Genomic DNA, 20,867 nt, shown 5'->3' on the forward strand with positions numbered 1-20,867 from the left:
CAAAGCTTTATGGCCATACACAAAGCTATTTATATATCGTCATTCAAACTTTCCTCCAAGTTGTCTTGTAAGTGATACTACTTATGTAAGGAATTGAGGTAACTGTAAAAATCATAGAGTGTGCAGCATATAACGTTAAATTAGCATTGCATCGGTTTAATAAAATTTAAAAACACAGATTACATCTTTTACATGGAAATTTGACCTTAATATGAATTTAAAAATAAAGCTCGACGACCTATTTTACACGTACAAAAGTGATAATATTTATTCCATTTTTAATCATAGAATTTTAGAAATTTTATTAGAAGCAACCACAACAGATTATCCTATTAGATCCCAAATGCTTTTCTCTGTTTTAGAACACCCTATATACATAAATGTATCGACAAGTCAAAACACGTACGTATCGTTTAAACGATTATCGTAGGTAGTCTCTGTCTATAGTAAGCACGAACAGTTCGTCTTGTCCCGTTATGGACGTAACGTTTACGGTAGTAGTATACACATCCAAAATTTGTTCGCTCATTTTAGAAGCGCTGTATATATCCGATCGTTCCGTAGAAATTTCAATGTAACAGCCTAAGTGGCATGTGGATGAGTGCACGACAAAGAGGGAAAGGGAGAGCGAAAGAACGGTCTGGTCGGTTGTAACAGGTGCCCCCACCCGTTCTCTTGTTGCCCTTACTCTCCTCGCCTTACTCGATGCCTCTCTTCTCCCGCAGCACTGTTCTCTTCGCACAGGTTTGCCCTGTTCATCCTGTGTGTATATCTTATAACGTTTCCTATCTTCTTTCTCTTCGTCGTTACTTAGCCTCTTTTATGTAAGGCTAGCAAACTGACCTGACTCAACTATTGGGTATGCTATACTTCTCTCAGGGGAGAGAGAGAGAGAGAGAGAGACGAGCTATAGGTTTCTCCTCCTCTTTTCGGTTTCGTCGCTCAAGTTTCGTCGAGCATGAGGACGGGGCTTTCCGTTAGATGTCGTGTAATCAAAAATCTGCACGATAGAGGGCACGTTTTTCGCCGTTTCCTGCCAGTTGTATGCGATTCGGACAGATAGTAATTTTACCGGATATGTTGACTCGAAGCTTTTCATTACAATTGTGTTCATGCAGAAGGATAATAACTCGTCTCGTAGTATCATATGCATCGAATATATGAGTGTTTTCTTAATTTGAGCACGATTGAAAGGAAATACTATCAGAAATACCATCTATAAATTAGTCAATTAAAACAGGTGTATTTTCGTTTAGGATATTAGAGTGCAGAAACCTACAGAAAGAGAAACGTTTGTAAATCCGAGATTGGACCCAATGGCATTTTTTTTTTCTCTCCACTACTAAGCGCTGCCCCGGTATCGCTCGCAAATGGTATTCGATAGATACTAGAGCGTGTCGTACAGATTCGCGAAAAAGATATATGACAATTTCTATGCGAGCAGCCAGCGGAACGTTGGAAACTGTTTCGTATGCACCCTGATTTCTTTTCGTCATGGGCCGCTTCTTCTTGTACAAATAATCGAGAATAGGGAAAAGCGTAATTACTGCTATGCTATTCAGGCTACAGGCAATCGATTTCTACAATGCCTGTACAATGGAATGAAAATATAGATATTGCTATTCGTTTCTGCCAGTCTTGCGGAAAACGGACATGGATAGCTATAATAATAGATAAATGCACATGTATTACGTAAATAACGTGGAACAATGCGTCTGGAAACACGCAAAAGAAACCACGTCATTGATCATACTTGCAACAAATTGGTTATTTGTAATCATGCAGATACGTCCCGTATATTCTAATACGCATTTAAGGATTATTACCAATGTTTCTTCTTCAAATTATCGACAATGCTTTAGTATTCAATCATTTAGATCACTCAGATATCGAGATGTAATTGGTTAGATAGTAACGGACGCGCGTCATGTATCTCCGTATTCATTGCTCAGTCAAAGAAGGTCCCCACAGTACGCTGTACATAACTACGGTCGTTGGAATATCTTCCAGTAAAATTGACCAAGCTAAATATACTATACGCGTATATACCTGGAAATGTCTGAAATACTTCAGATTACAGGAATCGCGCTATAAACGAGATAAAACAAATAGAGATACGGCTGCTACGTGAATATTGGATGGTGGAGGGGGGGGGGAGAAAAGGTGTGGATCGTTGGAAAGAAATATACAAAGTTAAGAAAAAGAAACTCGTCGTTGTCGTCATTGAGGTGATGTAGTCCGAACGTGAAGTACGACCCCAGGATAATGGGGGTAGCGCATCGCCATTGTAAACAGACTTGGAAGCAGTAAGCAGCTCCGGGATTTAGTTCGATGTGTCGGAGGATGGGGACAGCGGGAGGTGGTTGGGCGAGACGGGGAGTCTGACGGTTGGGATGAGGAAAGCCGAAGAGTAGGGTGCCAAAGCGGGGCGAGGGTGAGAGGGGACGTGTCGTGAAGAGAGGGGCAGACTGTCGAGGGTGGGAAGTTGCCGAGACATCGATCGGGCCGGCCATTGCTTGCCACACTCCACTACTAGGAGTCAAGATGCCATATCCACTACGAGGAACTAAACTCCATGAAACTACTCTCTGCCGCTCTCTACGCACTTGTCCTAACCCGCTGTAACTCTGTATAGGTGTGCGCCGCGCGCGCATAGGTCGAGCTGACGCGACGAACGTTGGGGACGATCACACAGCAGAAAGAGAGAAAGGGGTAGGGAGGGAAGAGAGAGAGAGAGAGAGAGAGAGAGAGAGAGAGAGAAAGAGAGAGAACGGGAAAGGAGGCAAGAGAGCGACGGGGAAGACACGAGAAGCAAGTTTTATGTCCTCTGCGTACGTATTACGTAGCAAGCACGCACGTAGGTGTATATGGGCACATCCACGAGAAAATAAGTGTACGCGGGACTCACTCATCGGTGCTGCTGCTGCTGCTGCTGCTTCCATGCTGGTGAATCGCGCGCATAGAGGAGAGAGAGAAAATCGTTTGTATATACTTGCGGCCCCGTGAGGTCGCTTTTATACGCGCACTCTCTCACATACTTGAGCCGTTCTCGGACGTTCTTACGCGGGGACGCCAGCGAGCGTGAAGTAAGTTATAAATTGGCCGCTCTAATACGCGGACGAACTTGTTCTCCATGTAACCGTTGCGCCTAATGGGTTATAGGTCATTACGCTTCGCTAATGGATTATCATTTCTCTAGGAGTTATTAGTCCTTCCTTGCTCGATTGATTTGAGATATTGTGCTAATCAACGCGTCGAGCGCGTACAATATTACATAGATATATGTGTGTAAGTATTGTGTATTTCTCCGAACGATGTGTTCTTTAGATTATCGTGCCTCTAGAAATCATTCATTTCGCTGGATAGATCTCGCATGGGAAAATTCTGTCCTGACTGCGTTCGCGCTCGAATTAATTTAATATCTCGCAAAGTTTCTTCTTAACTAGAATTAGAACTACGAGGTTCTCAGCCCGAACCGGTTTGTTTGGAAATCTTGTCGTCGATTCGCTGAACTTCGCTGTGAATTTTCTTTAACGTATTTACGATAATAATGATTACTACTGAGCCTGTTTCTTTTCATTTTTTCTTTTGTATTTTTAATATATCCAGTGAGGCATGGTGTGTAGTAGTAGCAGCAGCAGCGTATGGAAGGTTTTACGAACAACTTTCTTTGTTTCTTTGGAAGTGATTTATTCCGTGAAGCGCGTCTAGAATGGGCGCGGAAACAATAAGAAAAGTTGTCGCGGTTTATGTGGAAAATTCTGATTCAGAGCGGAAGAGGATATAGGGAACCGTAAAGAAGGAGGGAGGGGAGGGGAGGGGAGGGGGTTGGCGAAGTCGACGGAGTGTATGTAACTTTGAAACTCAACAAGGGTATATTCATCGCGTTCCCCTACCCATGAATAGAAGGAGACACGAGCTGGCACATGTCTTCAGCCGCACTGGCATTGTTCTTTTTATGTATGCTTCTCGATCGAGTCCTTCTTAACCCGACCGCGCGGCACAGTGGTGAGACAGAGTTATGCGAATGGATGGATCTCTCGTACAAGAGATGCCGTAACAATTCTTTGCATCGTAATACTCGAACGGACCGCGACCGTGCGCGCGCACGGTCAGATCTGATTTAACGTCACTCGTCGGCCGGCATGGAGACGCTTAAAGGGATGTTAAACGGATGTTAAACGGTTTTGAGAAGCGTTCCGTGTGCTCGAGTCGTTCCACTCGCCACCTGTCGGCCTCTCTCTGTCTTCAAGGTTTCAGATATGAATGCAACGAATGTGTGTAGTGACTCGACACGAGTCCCTGCTCTTGTACTTTCTCCCACGTACACTCTGTTGCACGCTTTTGCTCTGTAGGTTATTACTGGTTGAAAGTTTGAAGCGACGAACGATTGTACCGTCAGTTTACCGTCGTTGCTCCTATTATCGCTTTTGTTCGACGAACGTAACTGGCGAAGCCTTTTGTCAGTGGCTAATTAAAAGTTTCCACCAACTTGGGAATCTTTAACGCTGAATTTTTCTGCTATCGCCGTTGTTCCTTTTGCGCGAACACGAACCACGCGGCGCTTGAATGGATCCGTAACTCCTGCCGAGGAATAGTTTGCCAAGGTAAACGCCCAGGGACGATGCTGAAACGTAACGAGCCAAATGTTTTCCAAGTTGACTCGCACAAACTCGAATACTACTCGCGCGAGCCGGGATGAGTCACTGGGTGAGCCGATTTGACTGTCACGGTGCAAAGGCAGCAAGTTATTAATGCGTGCACCTATATCGATCAGTGTGTAAAAGAGGAGGCAGACACGGAGGTTCGTGCTTCGAGCGCACTTTGCATGTGCATCGACATTTGCAGAACCGAGTGCGATCTCAAGGCCGACGCGGCGAATGAATTTACACAGTTCTTGTTTATCTTGTTTTCTTATTACTTTTTCTTTTCTATTTTCTTTTCCTTTCCTTAGTTATCCTGCTTCCCCTCGATCTGTTTTATTTTGCTAAAATTTTCTAAAAATCATATTAGGACTAATTTACAAATCAATCCTTTTAGTTTTACGAACAGGAAGGAAATAATTGCTTTAGTATGTTACAAGAGCAAATATTAAATGAATTAACGGTACGGAAAAATTAGTTTTATCTTCAAAATTATATCTATGAATCATCTCGAATTTACTAACACTTCATGAATTGAATTTACATACTAAATAAGTATGTAAAATAATATCGCGTGAACATAAGCGATATATACTATAATTTATAAGCTGTCGTTATTAAGAAAAACGTTAGGAGTAATTAGAATGCTACCATATTTTCTTTTAAACATTATCAATTGATTTATCGGTATTATCATAAATTATTGAAATAAGGATTTAATCTATTCTCTTTGACGAAGAATCAGTTAATTCGATATGACGGAGCAAAAACCATTTCAAAAATTTTCCACATAAATATATACATACTATATTCGATTTAACGCGTAGATATGTATGTCCTACGAAGTATTATCTTTCATTTCTATGAATCATCGTGCGTATCTTATGATCTTCAAATATATTATCTGTTTACTTAAAGATTTCTACCTACATAATCTCGTTATCAAATTATTATAAATAAATTATCTCACTCCTATTACTTTAAATAACACGGTTCTTGCGCATTTTCAGTTGCATTTTCGAAATTTGTAAAAAATTTAAATTAAAAAGATAAAAGAAATTTTAATCCATGTAATAGCCGTACAATTGTATAGCGTTTTCTAATAATCTCGCATTCTACATTCAAACGAATAGCAGGTGTCTTCTCTTGCACAATAATTTAGTAGTGATATATTTAATGTATTGTAATCATACAAAGATTGATATAATTTACTAGTTAATAATACTAAAAAACTACTAATTGTTAATGTTATTATATTGGCAAGTGATTAATGAGTTGTTTGTTACAAGCTTTCACTGTACAAACAAATTTTACAATTTTATGTCGAATAATTTGTTAAGTTCGTTTGTAGAATTTTGATTGTTTTACTATTTCATTAGACTTGTTATCCAAGAGAATTTATTAGTGAGAGCATTGATAACTTGCAAGTCGCGATTGGTCAAATTTTGCTGATAATATTAGTTCGGTAGTGCAAGAAGTACCAGGAAATAACGTTCGCGCAACGTCGAAACCATTTACAATTTAGTTAAAACGTCTAAATACGAAACTGCTTCTTTTCCACGTCTGAATAATTTTTTGCTCCAAAAAATTATTGGCGCAGGAAAGTTCTTTCCCTCCGTTTGGCCAGGAGAACGGTCGTAACATCTTTTCAAACTATGTACATACATACATGAACCCTGAAAGCTAAACCTCTTCGTAAGTACCGACTCGACCGGTTTCTTTTTTGCTCTGGCGTACCATCAAAGGAGGGACAGTACGCGGTTGATGCTGACTGGTATCTGTTACAAAACGATGCTTACAAGCTCCTATACACGTAGGTACGCGAAGAAAGGCAACGATGAACGCAAGCGAAACTCGCGCTTTCCTTGGAATCTCGTAAACTTCGTCTTGGAATTTCGATCGTTGCCTGCCACTCTGGACGCGGGAGGGGGCAGAGTTCTCAGGGAAGTGGGAGAAACATCTTTCTTCCTGAAACGTCTCGTCGAAGTTTACAGGCTTTACCTAGCTGTTTCCAAGTCACTTTTACTTTTGACCATTTTCACGTGAAATTTTATACTTTGTTTCGAAATCTTCAACCGGTAGCAAAGAAATTCAATTTATAAATTACTGACCTTGAACTTTTATGCAGAAATATTACAAGAAATAATCACATAAATTTATTATATCTAATAAAGTGTATCTTTTCAAAATGTTTAATCCTTTAACATTCATATAATAATCTTAATTTTATATATACACCATATAAATACATATAAATCATGTATTGATCATATTGATAATAGTCATACGAAAAGGATATCTTAATTACGTCGTTTAAATTTAACACCACGAACTTTATATCCATACGAAAGCTGAACAATTTATGCAAATCATCTTAAGAGCAACACTCTTAGGAACGGGCACACGAAACTCCTAAATTTTCTTCAAACACTCACAGTTCGAGGGAGCATAAAGCTTTGAAAAAGAAAGTCTTGCCCCTCGTACCCGCATCCGCGTGTACATACGTGAAAACGTGTCTCGTTCCAGCTGCAAAATGGATGGCCTGGGCCTGGGCCTGAGCCTGGGCCTGGGCCTGGGCCTGGGCCTGAGCCTGAGCCTGAGCCTGAGCCTGAGCCTGGGCCTAAATCGTTAGGCCGTAAATTGACGCGACCGGTGCACGGAGAGAGAGTAGCACAGAAGGCAAACGAGAGTGACACCGGTCGCGCGCGGGTCGATGCCAATCGATCGTCACGGCGAAACATCGTGACGAAAGTTTGCGGAAAAGTGATAATTCCAAAACACATTGCTTATTCGTGGAGCACCGTAGGAATGGATATAGGAGGAAGGAAGGATGGCCAAGACAGTAGGAAGCACGGGCGCGAGTCGAAGGGAGAGACAGAGAAAGGGAGAAGGCAAGGCAATACGGCAGGAAAAGGAGAGAAGAGAGAGGATGGAGAGCAAGCCAGGCAGAGGCAGGCAACCAGGCTGGCAGGGCAGGCGTTGGAGAACCGAAGTTTCGCTTTAGGAGCGGAGAACTTAACTGAGTTAACTTTGCTGCCGAACCAAACTTTCCGCCAACTTTAAGTAGTCGCCTCTCCTCTTCTCCTTCTCCCTTTCCTCCCTTCCTCCCTCCCTTTCTACACTCATGGCCGTTCGCTCGTTGCCCGCTGGAGAGACGAACGTGGAGGCGGAAGGTACCGGAGCAACAGCCCCTCTCTTTACCCCTTTGCCGACCATTCCGTTGTGCCCAAGGATGAGAATGCCCGAACGCCGACACCGATACTCGTCATCATAATTGGACAAGTTTCTTCTGCTCCTTTCTCCATTCTAGTACTCGACAGATTTTTTACTGTTCTCTCTTTCACGCACGCACGCACGCATGCACGCGCGCACGCGCGCACACACACACACACACACACACACACACCTCCCCGTTTGCTTTGCTCTTTTTCGTTTTCGTTCGTTTTTTACATTTACAACTTAGAACAAACTCTCGCTCTCTTTTCAGGCACGGGTATTTATTTAAGCGTCTGTTGTTCGTTGCGCAGAGTACAACCGATTTTTGTTTCTACAAAGAGGAGGCCGCGTTGTCCTGTTTCTCGATGGCTCGCAGATGGCGCGTCGATTTTTATCATCGTAATTGGACGAGTATCTTCTTCTTCATGTTCTTTATTCTTATTTTGTAATTTGAACTTGTTTCGTTTGCATTTATCGATAAACATGTATTGTTACAAGGAAAGTTTATTCTTTGCAACGTGAAGATTGATTTTGATTTTTGGGTGATTAAATGAAATTTCTGAGCATGTAGAAGAATTTTTTAAAAATTGATATTGATTTATAACTGATAAATTTACGTGTGCATAATATACCGGATATATCCAAGAAACATGAGAGAAGTTAATATATATATTCAACATTTAAAACAGCAATTAAAATAATGACGTGATTTGTGTTTAAAACTGACCTAAAATACGTATCTATTGGTGCTAACAATACATCGCTTTAAAAAGGTTTCCACGATGCCATATGCGTCATTATAACGAATGTTATCGCTAGTGCACTTTCCTAATAGACTTGTTTATTTTTAGCTCGCTATCAATGAGCATTCCTAATACCGAATTTCAAATAATAAAGGTTCTGTTATACCGGAGTGGTTTGATTCTAATTAACTCCTTATGCGTGTCAATAGAAATATTTATCATGGAATATTTAACACATCCGTCCTTTATAATATCGTTGTATTGTACGACTTCAAGAAACAAGGATAAAAGATACATGTACATATCTTTTACAAACATATGAACACTCTTATTATGTAATAACAGAAATCTGTGCTCAAAGTAAACATATAATGTAACTTAACCAAACTTGCGATTAGTTAAATTTAAACCTAAGGATAATGCAATTCTTAATTAATTAATAGCTATATCTTCTTTTGCCTAATTACATATTCATAAGACGCGGCCGTATTCTTGAATGTTCACGCTGAAAAAGTTTCGCAGCGATCGTATTATTAATGAACCTTTGACTTAATTTATGGGATCCTTCTTGAATCTGAATACACCTCCTCTCCTTGCCGGTCGATATAAAAAAATTTGCCGCGATTATTATCGCATCGAAGTCGTTTGAATTTCACGTGTCACTAACAAAAACCTAGTCACCTCTCCGCGCGGTAAGTTTTGAAACAAACTTTACTTTATCGTGGCTCGATTGTAGGAAGGGAGAGAGCTGGCAGGACGAGCTTCCCTCCCACCAACGGTTCTCCGCCAAGTAAAGTTGCTCCCAGGTTAGACAATAATTGGATAACTTCGCCCTCATAGCTCCCCATCCCACCGGCAGCTTCGTTGCCCCACCCTTGCTCTGCTTTTCCCCTCTCCTCCCTCATCTACCTCACCTCCTTCACCACCTTCCTCTTCGCCACCCTTCATCGTTGTATCTGTAACTCGAAAAACTCTGTTGCACACTGAGATTAAGCTAAAGGGTTGAATTCGACCGCTTAGTCGAAACGTTCGTTCGTTCTAAAAGCTCGATGAATTTTTAACTCGTTCTAGAATATCTTTCGATAACATTTGAGAAGCTTTCATTGCCGTAAGGAGGAACATTGACGAGCGAACCTTATAAGTTGTAAACATTACATACAAGGTGATGCGTGGCTCCTCTAAGTAATTTGTTAATTGATAAAATTTTAACAAAACTTCATTTTATAGTACAAATTCGTATCATGAAAATCATCTAGAAAACAATAAAAAGAAAAGATAGATTTGAATATTAGGTCTTGTAATATTTTTTTTTATTTACTTACTCGTGAGTGCGAGGAGGAAGCGAAGATTATAACTAACATAGTTACAGTGGGTATATTTCATCATCGTCGTAATCACTTATTCATGCGCGGAACTGTATAATAAATAAAAATGTTCTTTCTGAGCGCATTTCCTCAACACATTGCTCCTCCATGTTACGAACCGTACGTGTATTACGTATGATATACGTTGCCAGCTGTCGAACAAGGGCTTAATCTCGCTTCCTTGCCTCTCCTCCTTTTGATGATATGAGCTTGCATTTTCGCTGAGTTGGCACAACATGTGCCCAAGTCAAAGTGCTTGGGTTTGCACTCTACGTTAGTATCGCATCCTCGCTTTCGCTGAGGCCAGCAGCGATCTCATTTTGTAGCCTTCTCTACGGACTGTGTTTCCGATTGCTTGTGTGTATTGACCCACAGATTAAACATTCTTAATGTGTATCATTTATCTTATATTAACCTTGCCACATAGAATGTTTCTGCTACGCCGGGCCAACTACTACTATAAACTCACTGAAGAAATCTCTGCGAGCACTTCTAACAAACGAGATCTCGATCTGTGTCGTGAGTGTCAATGAAAAAACTGAATGGGAAAAATAGTTGACATAACAGGCTAGAAAATTAGCATTATGGATTTCTATTTAAAACGATTATTAACGCGCTCTGAAAATTAATTTTAGGATATAACGATAAGTGTATCATTGTTCGCTATTTCTTTAGTATAAAGCAGTTAAAGTAATACAGAATTTTCTATTTCCGAACAGAGAGGAGAAGGTTGTTTGAATAGTAGTTCATCAGAGAATATTCTATAGTACTTACACGGAAGTAGTACTAGTCTAGGTTATACCAATTGTCAAGAATATACCATATTGAAGTACTTTGAAGAAAGTTTGATTCATTTTTGATGATCTTGGTTAATTGTCGTGTGGTGACGGCGTCTGACGAGGGCGCCACGTGTCAGTTTCTCTACTTTCTTATGGAACTTCGCTGGTTCAGCATTTTTCCGTTCCGCCATATAAAAGCACCGGGCACTAAATCGACTCTTATCGAACATATTTTCTGTTTTCGTATAGTTGCTTGCGTATTGATCATATTAGTAGATACCAAGATTCTGAGAACTGGAATTTATGAGTTACTAAGCAGTTAATCGGGCATTAAGCGTGCAAATGCATCATGATTGGTTTACAATTGCTGCCGAAAATGGGCTGAAAACGTCGACCCACTAACCAAAGCCAGGCATTCTATTATCAGTTCCAAAAACATTTGCCCCAGCTAGTAATTTCGTTCTCGATACATGGTGTGTCCTGTGCAATACTTTTTACCGCTGTTTCACACCGAAGTGTAGAAAGTTCATACGTATTTTTGTTTGACATAACACCGACGTTATATTCTTAAAGCTTCTTATATTTTCCAAGCGCTTCTATCACTGTGCTGGACACGCGTACTGCGCAGGTTAAGCCGGCGCGTTTCAAGGTAACCTAAAACATTCGGTTTCGTACACGCTGTTAAGTGTTTCGCTTTCTGTAAAATAAAGTAATGCTAAATTTTCTCACTTAACTGAGTACCAATATCTTGCCGAACTATTCATTGCATGATATTACATCCGTGAGTGAAATATTCGCAACCATACGTATCACATGGATTTCTTTTCTACGAAGAAATTCATGAAGGCGTCGAAATGTATGTTTATTGACCGAAGTTCGTACTTCATACGTATTGCGCTTTCTTTCTCAATATTTTAATTATTGAAGGTGTAAATGTAATTGGCACAATTTTTTTCTCTTTTTTTTTTTTTTTTTTTTTTTTTTTTTTTTTTTTTTTAGAAATTTTACCGCAAATTTTATCTTTTTAATATGTATAATTTGTACATCAAATATTATAAAATGAATTCTAATACAATTTAGTTTTGTTTACGTTAACTGCAAAATATAAGTACGTATAGTTGATTACTATGAAACGATAAATAATTTTAATTCATTATTATTACTTAGTGGGCTTTGCATAAGCGATATTTTGATTACTACTGTATTGCAACATCATACATTAATAGACATATTATTGTGTTATGTATATAAGTATGGCAGGTTTCAAATGATTTATATCTTAAATGATATTTTATTTGAAATTTTCAGGAGACGGTGTTCAACAAGTCGTGATGCGTTGGGGGTTCGGCGGTCCTTGTCCAAAAACCGACCAGAAATCAGTGTTAGAGAAGCAATTTGTGTGACAAAGCATAAAAGTGCAAAACTGTATTTTAAGATATACTCAGAGGCTTCCTTGTCAGTGGACTGTAGGACTTCCTTGGAAGAAAGCAGACATTCTTAGTGACACTGAAAGTACAAGTGAAAAATATAAAAATTGGGGGGGCTGTTTGACCGATGGACAAACGGAAGATGATGCCCAAACGCCCTCGAATGGATAGCCTGAGGGGTCCTATTGCAAATGGACCCATTCAGACACGACCATTAGTGGCTTTGTTAGATGGTCGAGACTGTTCTATTGAAATGCCGATTCTCAAAGATGTTGCAACAGTAGCCTTCTGCGATGCACAGTCGACATCAGAAATTCATGAAAAGGTAAGTTATCTGTCTATAATGTGTATTCTGTGTTATTGAAATTTCTTTTGATTAAGGAACGTCTTTCATTTTATTATCTGTAATAATTGATCGAGATGTTACTATAACCTTCCTGTAGGTATTAAATGAGGCAGTAGGTGCACTAATGTGGCACACTATAATTCTGACAAAGGAAGATCTCGAAAAATTCAAAACATTACGAATCATTGTAAGAATTGGATCTGGAGTAGATAATATAGATGTCAAAGCAGCAGGGGAACTTGGCATCGCTGTGTGCAATGTGCCTGGATATGGTGTTGAAGAAGTAGCTGACACTACTCTCTGTCTTATTCTAAATTTATATCGGCGTACATATTGGTTGGCAAACATGGTACGCGAAGGAAAGAAATTCACAGGTCCAGAACAGGTAAGAATTTCGAAATATGCATAGTATATATATATATATATATATATATATATATATATATATAGTTATTGTGTTACGTTGTATTAAAGTATTAAAAGTCCAATTTGATATTTGATGTCTTCTAGGTCAGGGAAGCTGCAACAGGATGTGCAAGGATACGGGGTGACACACTTGGTATAGTTGGATTAGGCAGGATTGGTTCTGCAGTTGCCCTGCGTGCCAAAGCCTTCGGTTTCACCGTCATTTTTTATGATCCCTATCTACCAGACGGAATTGAAAAATCTCTTGGTCTTAACAGGGTCTACACATTACAGGTTTGATATCAATGTTGTTGTTGTTGTTGTTTTTCCTTTTTCTTTTTTTTTTTTTTTTTTTTAAAGGTAATAGTATAGCAATCTCGGTTATATTCTATAAAACTAACAATTATATGATTTATTACAGGATTTGCTATTCCAGTCAGACTGTGTATCCTTGCATTGTACCTTGAACGAGCACAATCATCATCTTATTAATGAATTTACCATCAAACAGGTATTACAGGCCAAATTTGAAAAAAAAATTTTTTTTTTTTTGTTTTTAAGGAAAATTTCTTTCCTTTTTGTACATGTATCTTGCAACAACAATGCAGTATATAATGATACAGATAACAATCTTGTTAAAGATTAAAATTATCTGCGATAAATTCTGTATTTTTTTGTATTTTTATTCACATTAACTTCTTGTATCGTAGATGAGACCTGGCGCCTTCTTAGTCAATACAGCAAGGGGTGGTCTGGTTGATGATGACGCTTTGGCCGCAGCGTTGAAACAAGGCAGAATTCGTGCAGCAGCACTCGATGTACACGAAAATGAGCCATACAATGTTTTTCAGGGTCAGTCATCGCAGTGTGAGTTTTATCTATCCATACCACCTAACCCCTCTCTCACGTAACTAACGTTTTCCTTCATCATCTTGATCCTCCTTCTTCGCTATCGGATAATGTAAGCTTATGCAATAAAGGTAACGCTCAGAAGAAGAAGAAGAAGAAGAAAAAAAGAGAAAATAAAGAGAAAGAAAAAGAAAAATATTTAAGATATGCGAAATGTAAAATTTCAAATTTTCGTATGGTATAGATTGTATAAAAAGGATATATTTTTACTCATATCATAGATATAAATTATTGCAAGGTGTAGAAAAACTTCAATATTACGCAGTTTACGATATAGAATCAGATATTTTTGTTTCATTGCACTATTGATATACAAAAGAGACGAAAGGAATTTAAAAAAATTAGATATAATCGCTAATAACTATGAGCAGTCGATGCAACATCAAATACAACCAACAACAAAACATATGTATGCAAGAATATAATTACAGAGAGAAAATTGATAGCAGACAAGTGTTGATACAAAGCACAATATCGAACAAATCGGATAATTATTATATTAGTATAATATTGAATATATTATTGTACATTTTAAAATATCGTCTGCAAAAATGATTTTTTGAAACATTCTTATAATCCAGTGCTCTGAAATGTTAATTACATGACGATATCTTAATGATTTACTAACATAGTATTACAGTGTATTCAATATTAATGAGTTCGTTAATCAGTCATGTATATTACTGTACATTGCTTATATATACAAATTTGATTTCGCTATTATTCGATTTGCTTAATGTAAAGCGCGCGCGTGAAAATTGATTCATGAATATTGAAGGATAGTAAAGTAGCGTATTTCTGTATATGTTCTATAGGTCCTTTGAAAGACGCACCCAATCTATTGTGTACACCACATGCAGCGTTCTACAGCGATGCAAGCTGCACCGAACTGCGTGAGATGGCAGCCAGTGAAATACGAAGAGCTATCGTTGGTCGCATACCCGACTGCTTGCGAAACTGTGTGAACAAGGAATACTTCCTTTCCTCGACCGGGTAAGCTTCGTTCGTATGTTAAATAAAGAAAGTTCAGCTTAACTTAAAAAAGAAAAAAAAAAAAAAAAAGAAAAAAGAAAAAAAAGAAAAAGAAAAAGAAATCAGCGTAGGGTATTACTTTTTTTAGTATCGTTGCATTTGTTTCTCTTACACCGGGGAAAAAGATATCGTAATTTTTACAGAAACAGATTTTCAAGCAGATGTTAACTCGTATTACATGGAAAGAGAATCGAGTGTGTAAAGTAACGTGGTTAGAAGCGTTCGAACCTTTGGATTTCCTAAGATCGATTGGGCACTTTGTAAAAGGCATTTATCGAAGTGGCCAATTTCTTTTCGCTTTCTCCAGCAGCTACCCTGAGGGGATCAACGGCGGATACTATTCCGGGGGGCTGCCCGTTCAACAGGCGCATTCAACGACTCCTCACGATTCTGCACCCCCACCTCCTGGTGGGCATTCCGTCGTCGGCGGCGGTGGTGGTGGGGGTGGTGGCGGACCGAACTCCTCTGCAGGCGGTGCAGGCGCCGGGGGTCCTACAGGCCCCACGGGTCCAACGGTAGGCGGCGGTGGGGCTGGAGGCCCTACTTCAGCTCCTCCTACTGCTGGATTAACCGGTATACCACACAGCATAGTGAGCGAGCCTGACCCCCGGCCAAGCCCACCTGCACCGAGCCCTCGTTGACCTTGAACCCCCGACGTCCACTCCAGCACCACCCTCCGATCTAATTTCCCTTAGCCATTCACACACGATCTCCGACGACAAATGGCCGATTGACTAACGTGTGTCGTGCACGATGTGCCCCAAAAATCTGTCCGCTGCTTCCGACGAACTCGAGGGAATCCATCCTTGAGAAAGAGTGAAATGAGAGAACGGGGGGTAGGCGGGAAGAAAGAGCGAGCGAGCGAGAGAGAGAGAGAGAGAGAAAGCGAGAGAGAGAGAGAAAGAGAGAGAAAGAACAAAATGGAGAAGAAGAAAACGCAATGGAGAGAGTGAATGAGTAGGAGAGAAAGATCGAGGTTTGCCTTGCTTGAGTTTCTGCTGTGCGTGCGTTTAAAACGTGTGTTCTCCGGAGTGTACACGTGTTTTACGTACGCATCGATGTAGAGTATGCATGGCATGTGTGAATGGCGCGCGCATGTATGATGAGCTTGAGTCTGCGTTTGGTGGACTCCTGGAATAGTGCATTTGATGTAACATTGTGACCAAACCAAATACAGTTGGGCAGTAATGATGACAGTTTATAAGATGTCGTGGCTAAAGGAGGAAATAACAGACGGTGGGTAAGAATTCTCTGTGTCGTAATTTTGTATAATTCACTTCATACTTAACCGCACGTGACTTTAGACAACACAAATGATGACAGAAAGAAAAAGCAAATACAAGGAAAATGAAGTTTCATTGATTTTTTGTTTTTGTGTTTTGTACTCCGTTTTTATCAAGGTTTAACCAAACTTTGGTCGATCAAGATTGGTAATTAGTTCCTCAGGCCCATGATCAGTTCTTCCTTTTATAATGATACCTGCAGCATCGAGAAGTACATTGGCTAGTCATAGAGTACAAATCAAACATGGGTGAACATTACATCTGGCACACAGTTGAAAAGCATATTAATGAGTTTAGCCTAAATATCCTGTATAAGTTTTATCAATGATATTTCGCTTCCAGTTAAATAGGTTTAACGAGACGTAGGGAATAAACAATTTCAGAAATTCTTATTTCGTGTTTGCATTAGCTCCATTTGTAATTTTTGCGCTACATAATAGTTTAGTGTCCCATGAAAACATCTAATACTATAAATAAAAGATAAACCTCCCTGTTCGATATAAATATATATATACATACATATATATACACATACACACACACACATATACACACACACACCGCGCATATATATATATTATATGTTTTAATCCTTCATATTCTTTCATTTCAAACATGAAACATGTTTTTAGCGAAGTCATGCATTATTTTGCCACACTGTATTTGGGTTCGCGCATGCTCTTTAGTTTTTGTTTCTAAAAGAGAACCATACTCCCGAGAGCGTATATATAAATATATAATTTGGCAACTTGAATAATTTTTACAAACTTTATTTCTTTCGTGGACGTTGTGACTCTCAGTGTTAGTATATTATATTAAAATGGAAAATGTAGTTGCTCACAGATACATTTTTATGTTTCACTTAAAGATCATGAAAATGCTGCGTGACAAAAGGAAAAGAACAAGAAAAAAGGATACGAAGTCGGTAGTATATCTTACCTGTGGTAAAAGTGGCTAAAAGTAACGAAGGAAATTGTAAAGAACTATGTAACCGTTGGGGCATTCTCAAGCGTGCGGTACATCACTATGTTGTTGATAGTACTAAATAGGACTTGGTGAAACCGAATGCCTGATTTATTCATATTTTTAAATGTCGATTACCGATACAAACAGACGCATTTCAATTGCCTTACGATATATATGTACGATCAAAGTAAGGTTTGTTTGTCTTCACGCACCGATTGGTAAAACAAATTAAAAATGTATTGAAAAACTTAGTAAAAGAAGAATGGTATTCGTGAGAAGGGAAGAAACTGCTCTTGATAATTGAAATTTTATAAATTCCGATTGTTCTAATTCTCCCAATTTTGTAAGTTTTCTTTTTATTTTACATGCGAACATTTGAGGTGTACATATAAATGCGAGAGATTGTTTAAGTTGCAGAAATATGGACTCTAGGGTTGTTAAATATGATTTTTTTATTGTACATTAAGAATGATAACGAATGGACGATATATTTTTGAATGGGACATGATATGACTTTTGTAGATAAAAAATTAGTTTCCTCCTTTTCACGAATGCTGTTTACTGCTAAAACAACTTATTGGTGACGATAGGATCAACGCGGGTGTATAGTAAAACGAATTGCTTCAATAAACTGAGAAAAACGTGTCGTCTTTAATTTTTGTGGCATCTATTTTTGTACTTTTTTCGAGTTACACTCACGAATGCCTTAACGTTCCGTAATTGAATGCAGCATCTTCATCCGAAGTGTTTAAATTCGTAAATAACGATAATAATAACAATAATAATAGGTAACATCGATAAGTGGCATTTTGATACAGAGTATTTTTGTGTTTTCTGAAAGGGACAAAAAACCACTTATTGTTTCAGAGAAGATAAATACCTATCGGTTAGCGTTCTTTAAGTGAGTGAGATTGTGTACGGAAGAAAGAGAGAACGAAAGAACACACGAGCGAAAGGTAGTACGAACAGAGACAAGTTTTATTAATTGATAATTATAATATGATTAATTATTGTATTAAGTAAAGTAAAAATGCGATGTTACGAACACTTGAATATATTATCGAAAGATGAATCATTAAAAGAAAAAAAAAAAAACGAAAAAAAAAAAGATGAAAGAAAGGACAAAATGGACAATTTTTTGAGAAAAAGATGATTAAAAACGATGATAATAATTAAATAAAAAAGAAAAAAGAGAAAAAAAATGAAGAATATGAAAAATCTATTTTAGAGACACACATATCTATTCGGTTTTTTTTTTTGTATCATTTCGTTTGTCGGAGAGAAAGTAAAATTTATCGCGATGGTTAATCGTCGTCATGTATAATTGCGGATCGTCGTAATGGCGTTGGTTATTAATTTTAGACGCCATTTCGGAATTGTCGTACGGTTGTAAAGAGCGTTCAACTCTCCAACACACTGCGTGCCCGTGTTTCAAGAGGAGTGCAAATATTGTGAGAAGAAAAGTGATATATATATATATACATATACATATGTATATACATATATATACATATATATATATATATATGTATATATAGGTATAGACGATTAATTCTTCAGTTTCTCAGCGATCGATACATGTGTATATTACGTCAGATGAAAGGATTTTTTCTTTTCTTCTTCTTTTTTTTTTTTTTTTCCTCTCAATATTATTTAAAGTCGTTCGGAAGACAAAAATAGACTGAGTTGTTTGGTATTATTCATCGATGCTTTTGGGATAAATATGCACCTTACACGAGCTTTTGCTTCGAAGCTTTCACAAGCGAATGACAAACCATTCCAACTGTTGTAAAGATCAAATTACCGAACAACACTTGATCGATAAATATGAGACGATGTAGGAGTGAGAGAGCGAGCGAGCGAGCGAGAGAGCGAGAGAGAGAGAGCGAGAGAGAGAGAGAGAAAGAAGAAATGAAAACATAAAGCATCACAGAGACACATACAGTGTGACAGAGATGACATTATACAGTTCTAAATAGAGATACGCTACGTACACGCTACACGTGGTACGTTTGTCGCGTGACGAGATGGTCCAAAAAGTTGCAGGTTTGTTTAGTGGACTTCAATATAGAGAATCGGGGGTCAGCTCGTCTCTGCAACAAGTCGTACCGGTACATAACGTAGGAACATTATACATACGTTTTCTTTCTTTTCTTTTTCAAGAATATTATTACTTATAAATACATCATTATATATATATGAAGAAAGAACGAGAGCGTGAGCGAGAGAATTTTGACGAATGAATAGGAGATACTACTCTAAATGATGGAGAGAGTTGTTTTTATATAGTTTTAATTGTGAAGAGAGGTAAATTAATGCGAGGATTCATGAACCAATATCTGCGCACTTAATTACCAACTAGCCGGCGAATATGAAGCCTCCTTTTCCCCCCTTCTTTCTACGAGAAAGTATGTGGGTCCTGATGCTGTGGGATTACAAACAAAAAAGAACTCACATATTCATTCATCCGTTTTTAATTAGTCGTTCTCATACGAATATTATATATATTATATATTAATATATATAATATGTATATATATATGTATAAATATGTTATATATATGTATATATATATTATATATAGAGAGGTCGTTCTTTTTTCTTTTTTTTTTTTGTTCGATGGAAATGGCGCCAAAACACGTTCGTTTTACACTTACGAAAAAGAAGCAAACTGAGAGAGAAAAAGCCACATAATGAAAATTGAAGATGGTGAAAACAGCAACATTAATATTATAATTAATAATAATTATAATAAATACAATATTTGTACAATAATCAACGGTGCTGTGGTGGATGCTGTAGGTCTAAATCTGCGATACCCTGTTAACCTATCCTGACCTATTTGTAAACAATTCGTGAACGTATAAGTGGACGAACAAGAAATTTCGCGGGTGCATACTTTCTAACAATTATAACGATGCCGATACATTTCGTTTTTTATTTCCTTCGATTTAATGTTCCGATTCAGGAGGTGATGATGGTGGTGATGATGATGATGATGATGATGATGGCGATTGATGATGATGGTGGTGATTGATGGTGATGATGATGATGATGATAATGGTAATGATGATGACGATGTGTGTATATATATATATGTATATATGACGTATACATATATATACACACACACACACACACACATATATATATATATATAATGAATTCTTGATGAGTTCCTAATGCCAAATATAACACATATTGTGATTATTACTTGTCTTGTGTATCGTTTAAAAAAATATTCAAATGTAAGCCCTTAAATAACCAAGTGTTCGCACGAACGCTTTGCAAATTTGAGTCAGTCAGGAAGCAGAACTCTATCGTTGAGAGTATCAACATTCGTCGCAGTTATTTTATTTTACATTTTCGCCGGTAAGCTCGAGCCAAGTTGAATCACAGGTATTCGACAACATCGCGGTAGAACACGATTGTTATCGATAATCGATATTGAGCTGTGTCACGTCAGAGAACTGCCATGGACTCTCATATGCCTGTTCAGATTACCGCTTTGGCTAAACCTCAGCAAGCACAGCTTACACTGATATGGTTTCTCGCCAGAGTGAATACGAAGATGTTTGGTTAATGTAGAACTATCCGAGAATGCCTTTTTGCAGAATCGACATCTGGAATAAAAGAGAATTGGCGATTATAAAAGGTAAATCGATCAATTGTATTGCAAAACGTAATACAATATTGTTTAACGTAATTATGCTGATAATCGTCGACTTGGAAGTAATTAATATGAATTTAGAAG

At 38.2% G+C, this 20,867-nt stretch overlaps 2 protein-coding genes across 10 annotated transcripts in view; one reads left to right on the plus strand and one right to left on the minus strand.

Annotated features, from left to right (window-relative positions):
* The window catches only part of LOC122570224 (C-terminal-binding protein), a 24,835-nt gene extending 6,614 nt beyond the window's left edge, over positions 1-18,221 (plus strand). For 2 of the 9 annotated variants that reach the window (XM_043732279.1, XM_043732275.1), the window contains exons 2-8: positions 12,054-12,497; positions 12,616-12,903; positions 13,029-13,217; positions 13,345-13,434; positions 13,634-13,790; positions 14,648-14,825; positions 15,172-18,221. In XM_043732279.1, the coding sequence (XP_043588214.1) occupies positions 12,300-12,497; positions 12,616-12,903; positions 13,029-13,217; positions 13,345-13,434; positions 13,634-13,790; positions 14,648-14,825; positions 15,172-15,505 (1,434 nt within the window). In that variant the 5' untranslated portion in view covers positions 12,054-12,299 and the 3' untranslated portion in view covers positions 15,506-18,221. The other 7 variants (XM_043732277.1, XM_043732276.1, XM_043732278.1 and 4 more) reach the window with 7 other exon arrangements.
* LOC122570225 (protein glass-like) overlaps positions 16,689-20,867 on the minus strand; it is a 12,753-nt gene continuing 8,574 nt past the window's right edge. The window contains exon 7 of the mRNA XM_043732285.1: positions 16,689-20,736. Within this exon, the coding sequence (XP_043588220.1) occupies positions 20,571-20,736 (166 nt within the window). The 3' untranslated portion in view covers positions 16,689-20,570. The remainder of the gene's footprint in view (positions 20,737-20,867) is intronic.

The sequence above is a fragment of the Bombus pyrosoma genome, linkage group LG8 (assembly GCF_014825855.1).
Source record: "Bombus pyrosoma isolate SC7728 linkage group LG8, ASM1482585v1, whole genome shotgun sequence".
Lineage (NCBI taxonomy): Eukaryota > Metazoa > Arthropoda > Insecta > Hymenoptera > Apidae > Bombus > Bombus pyrosoma.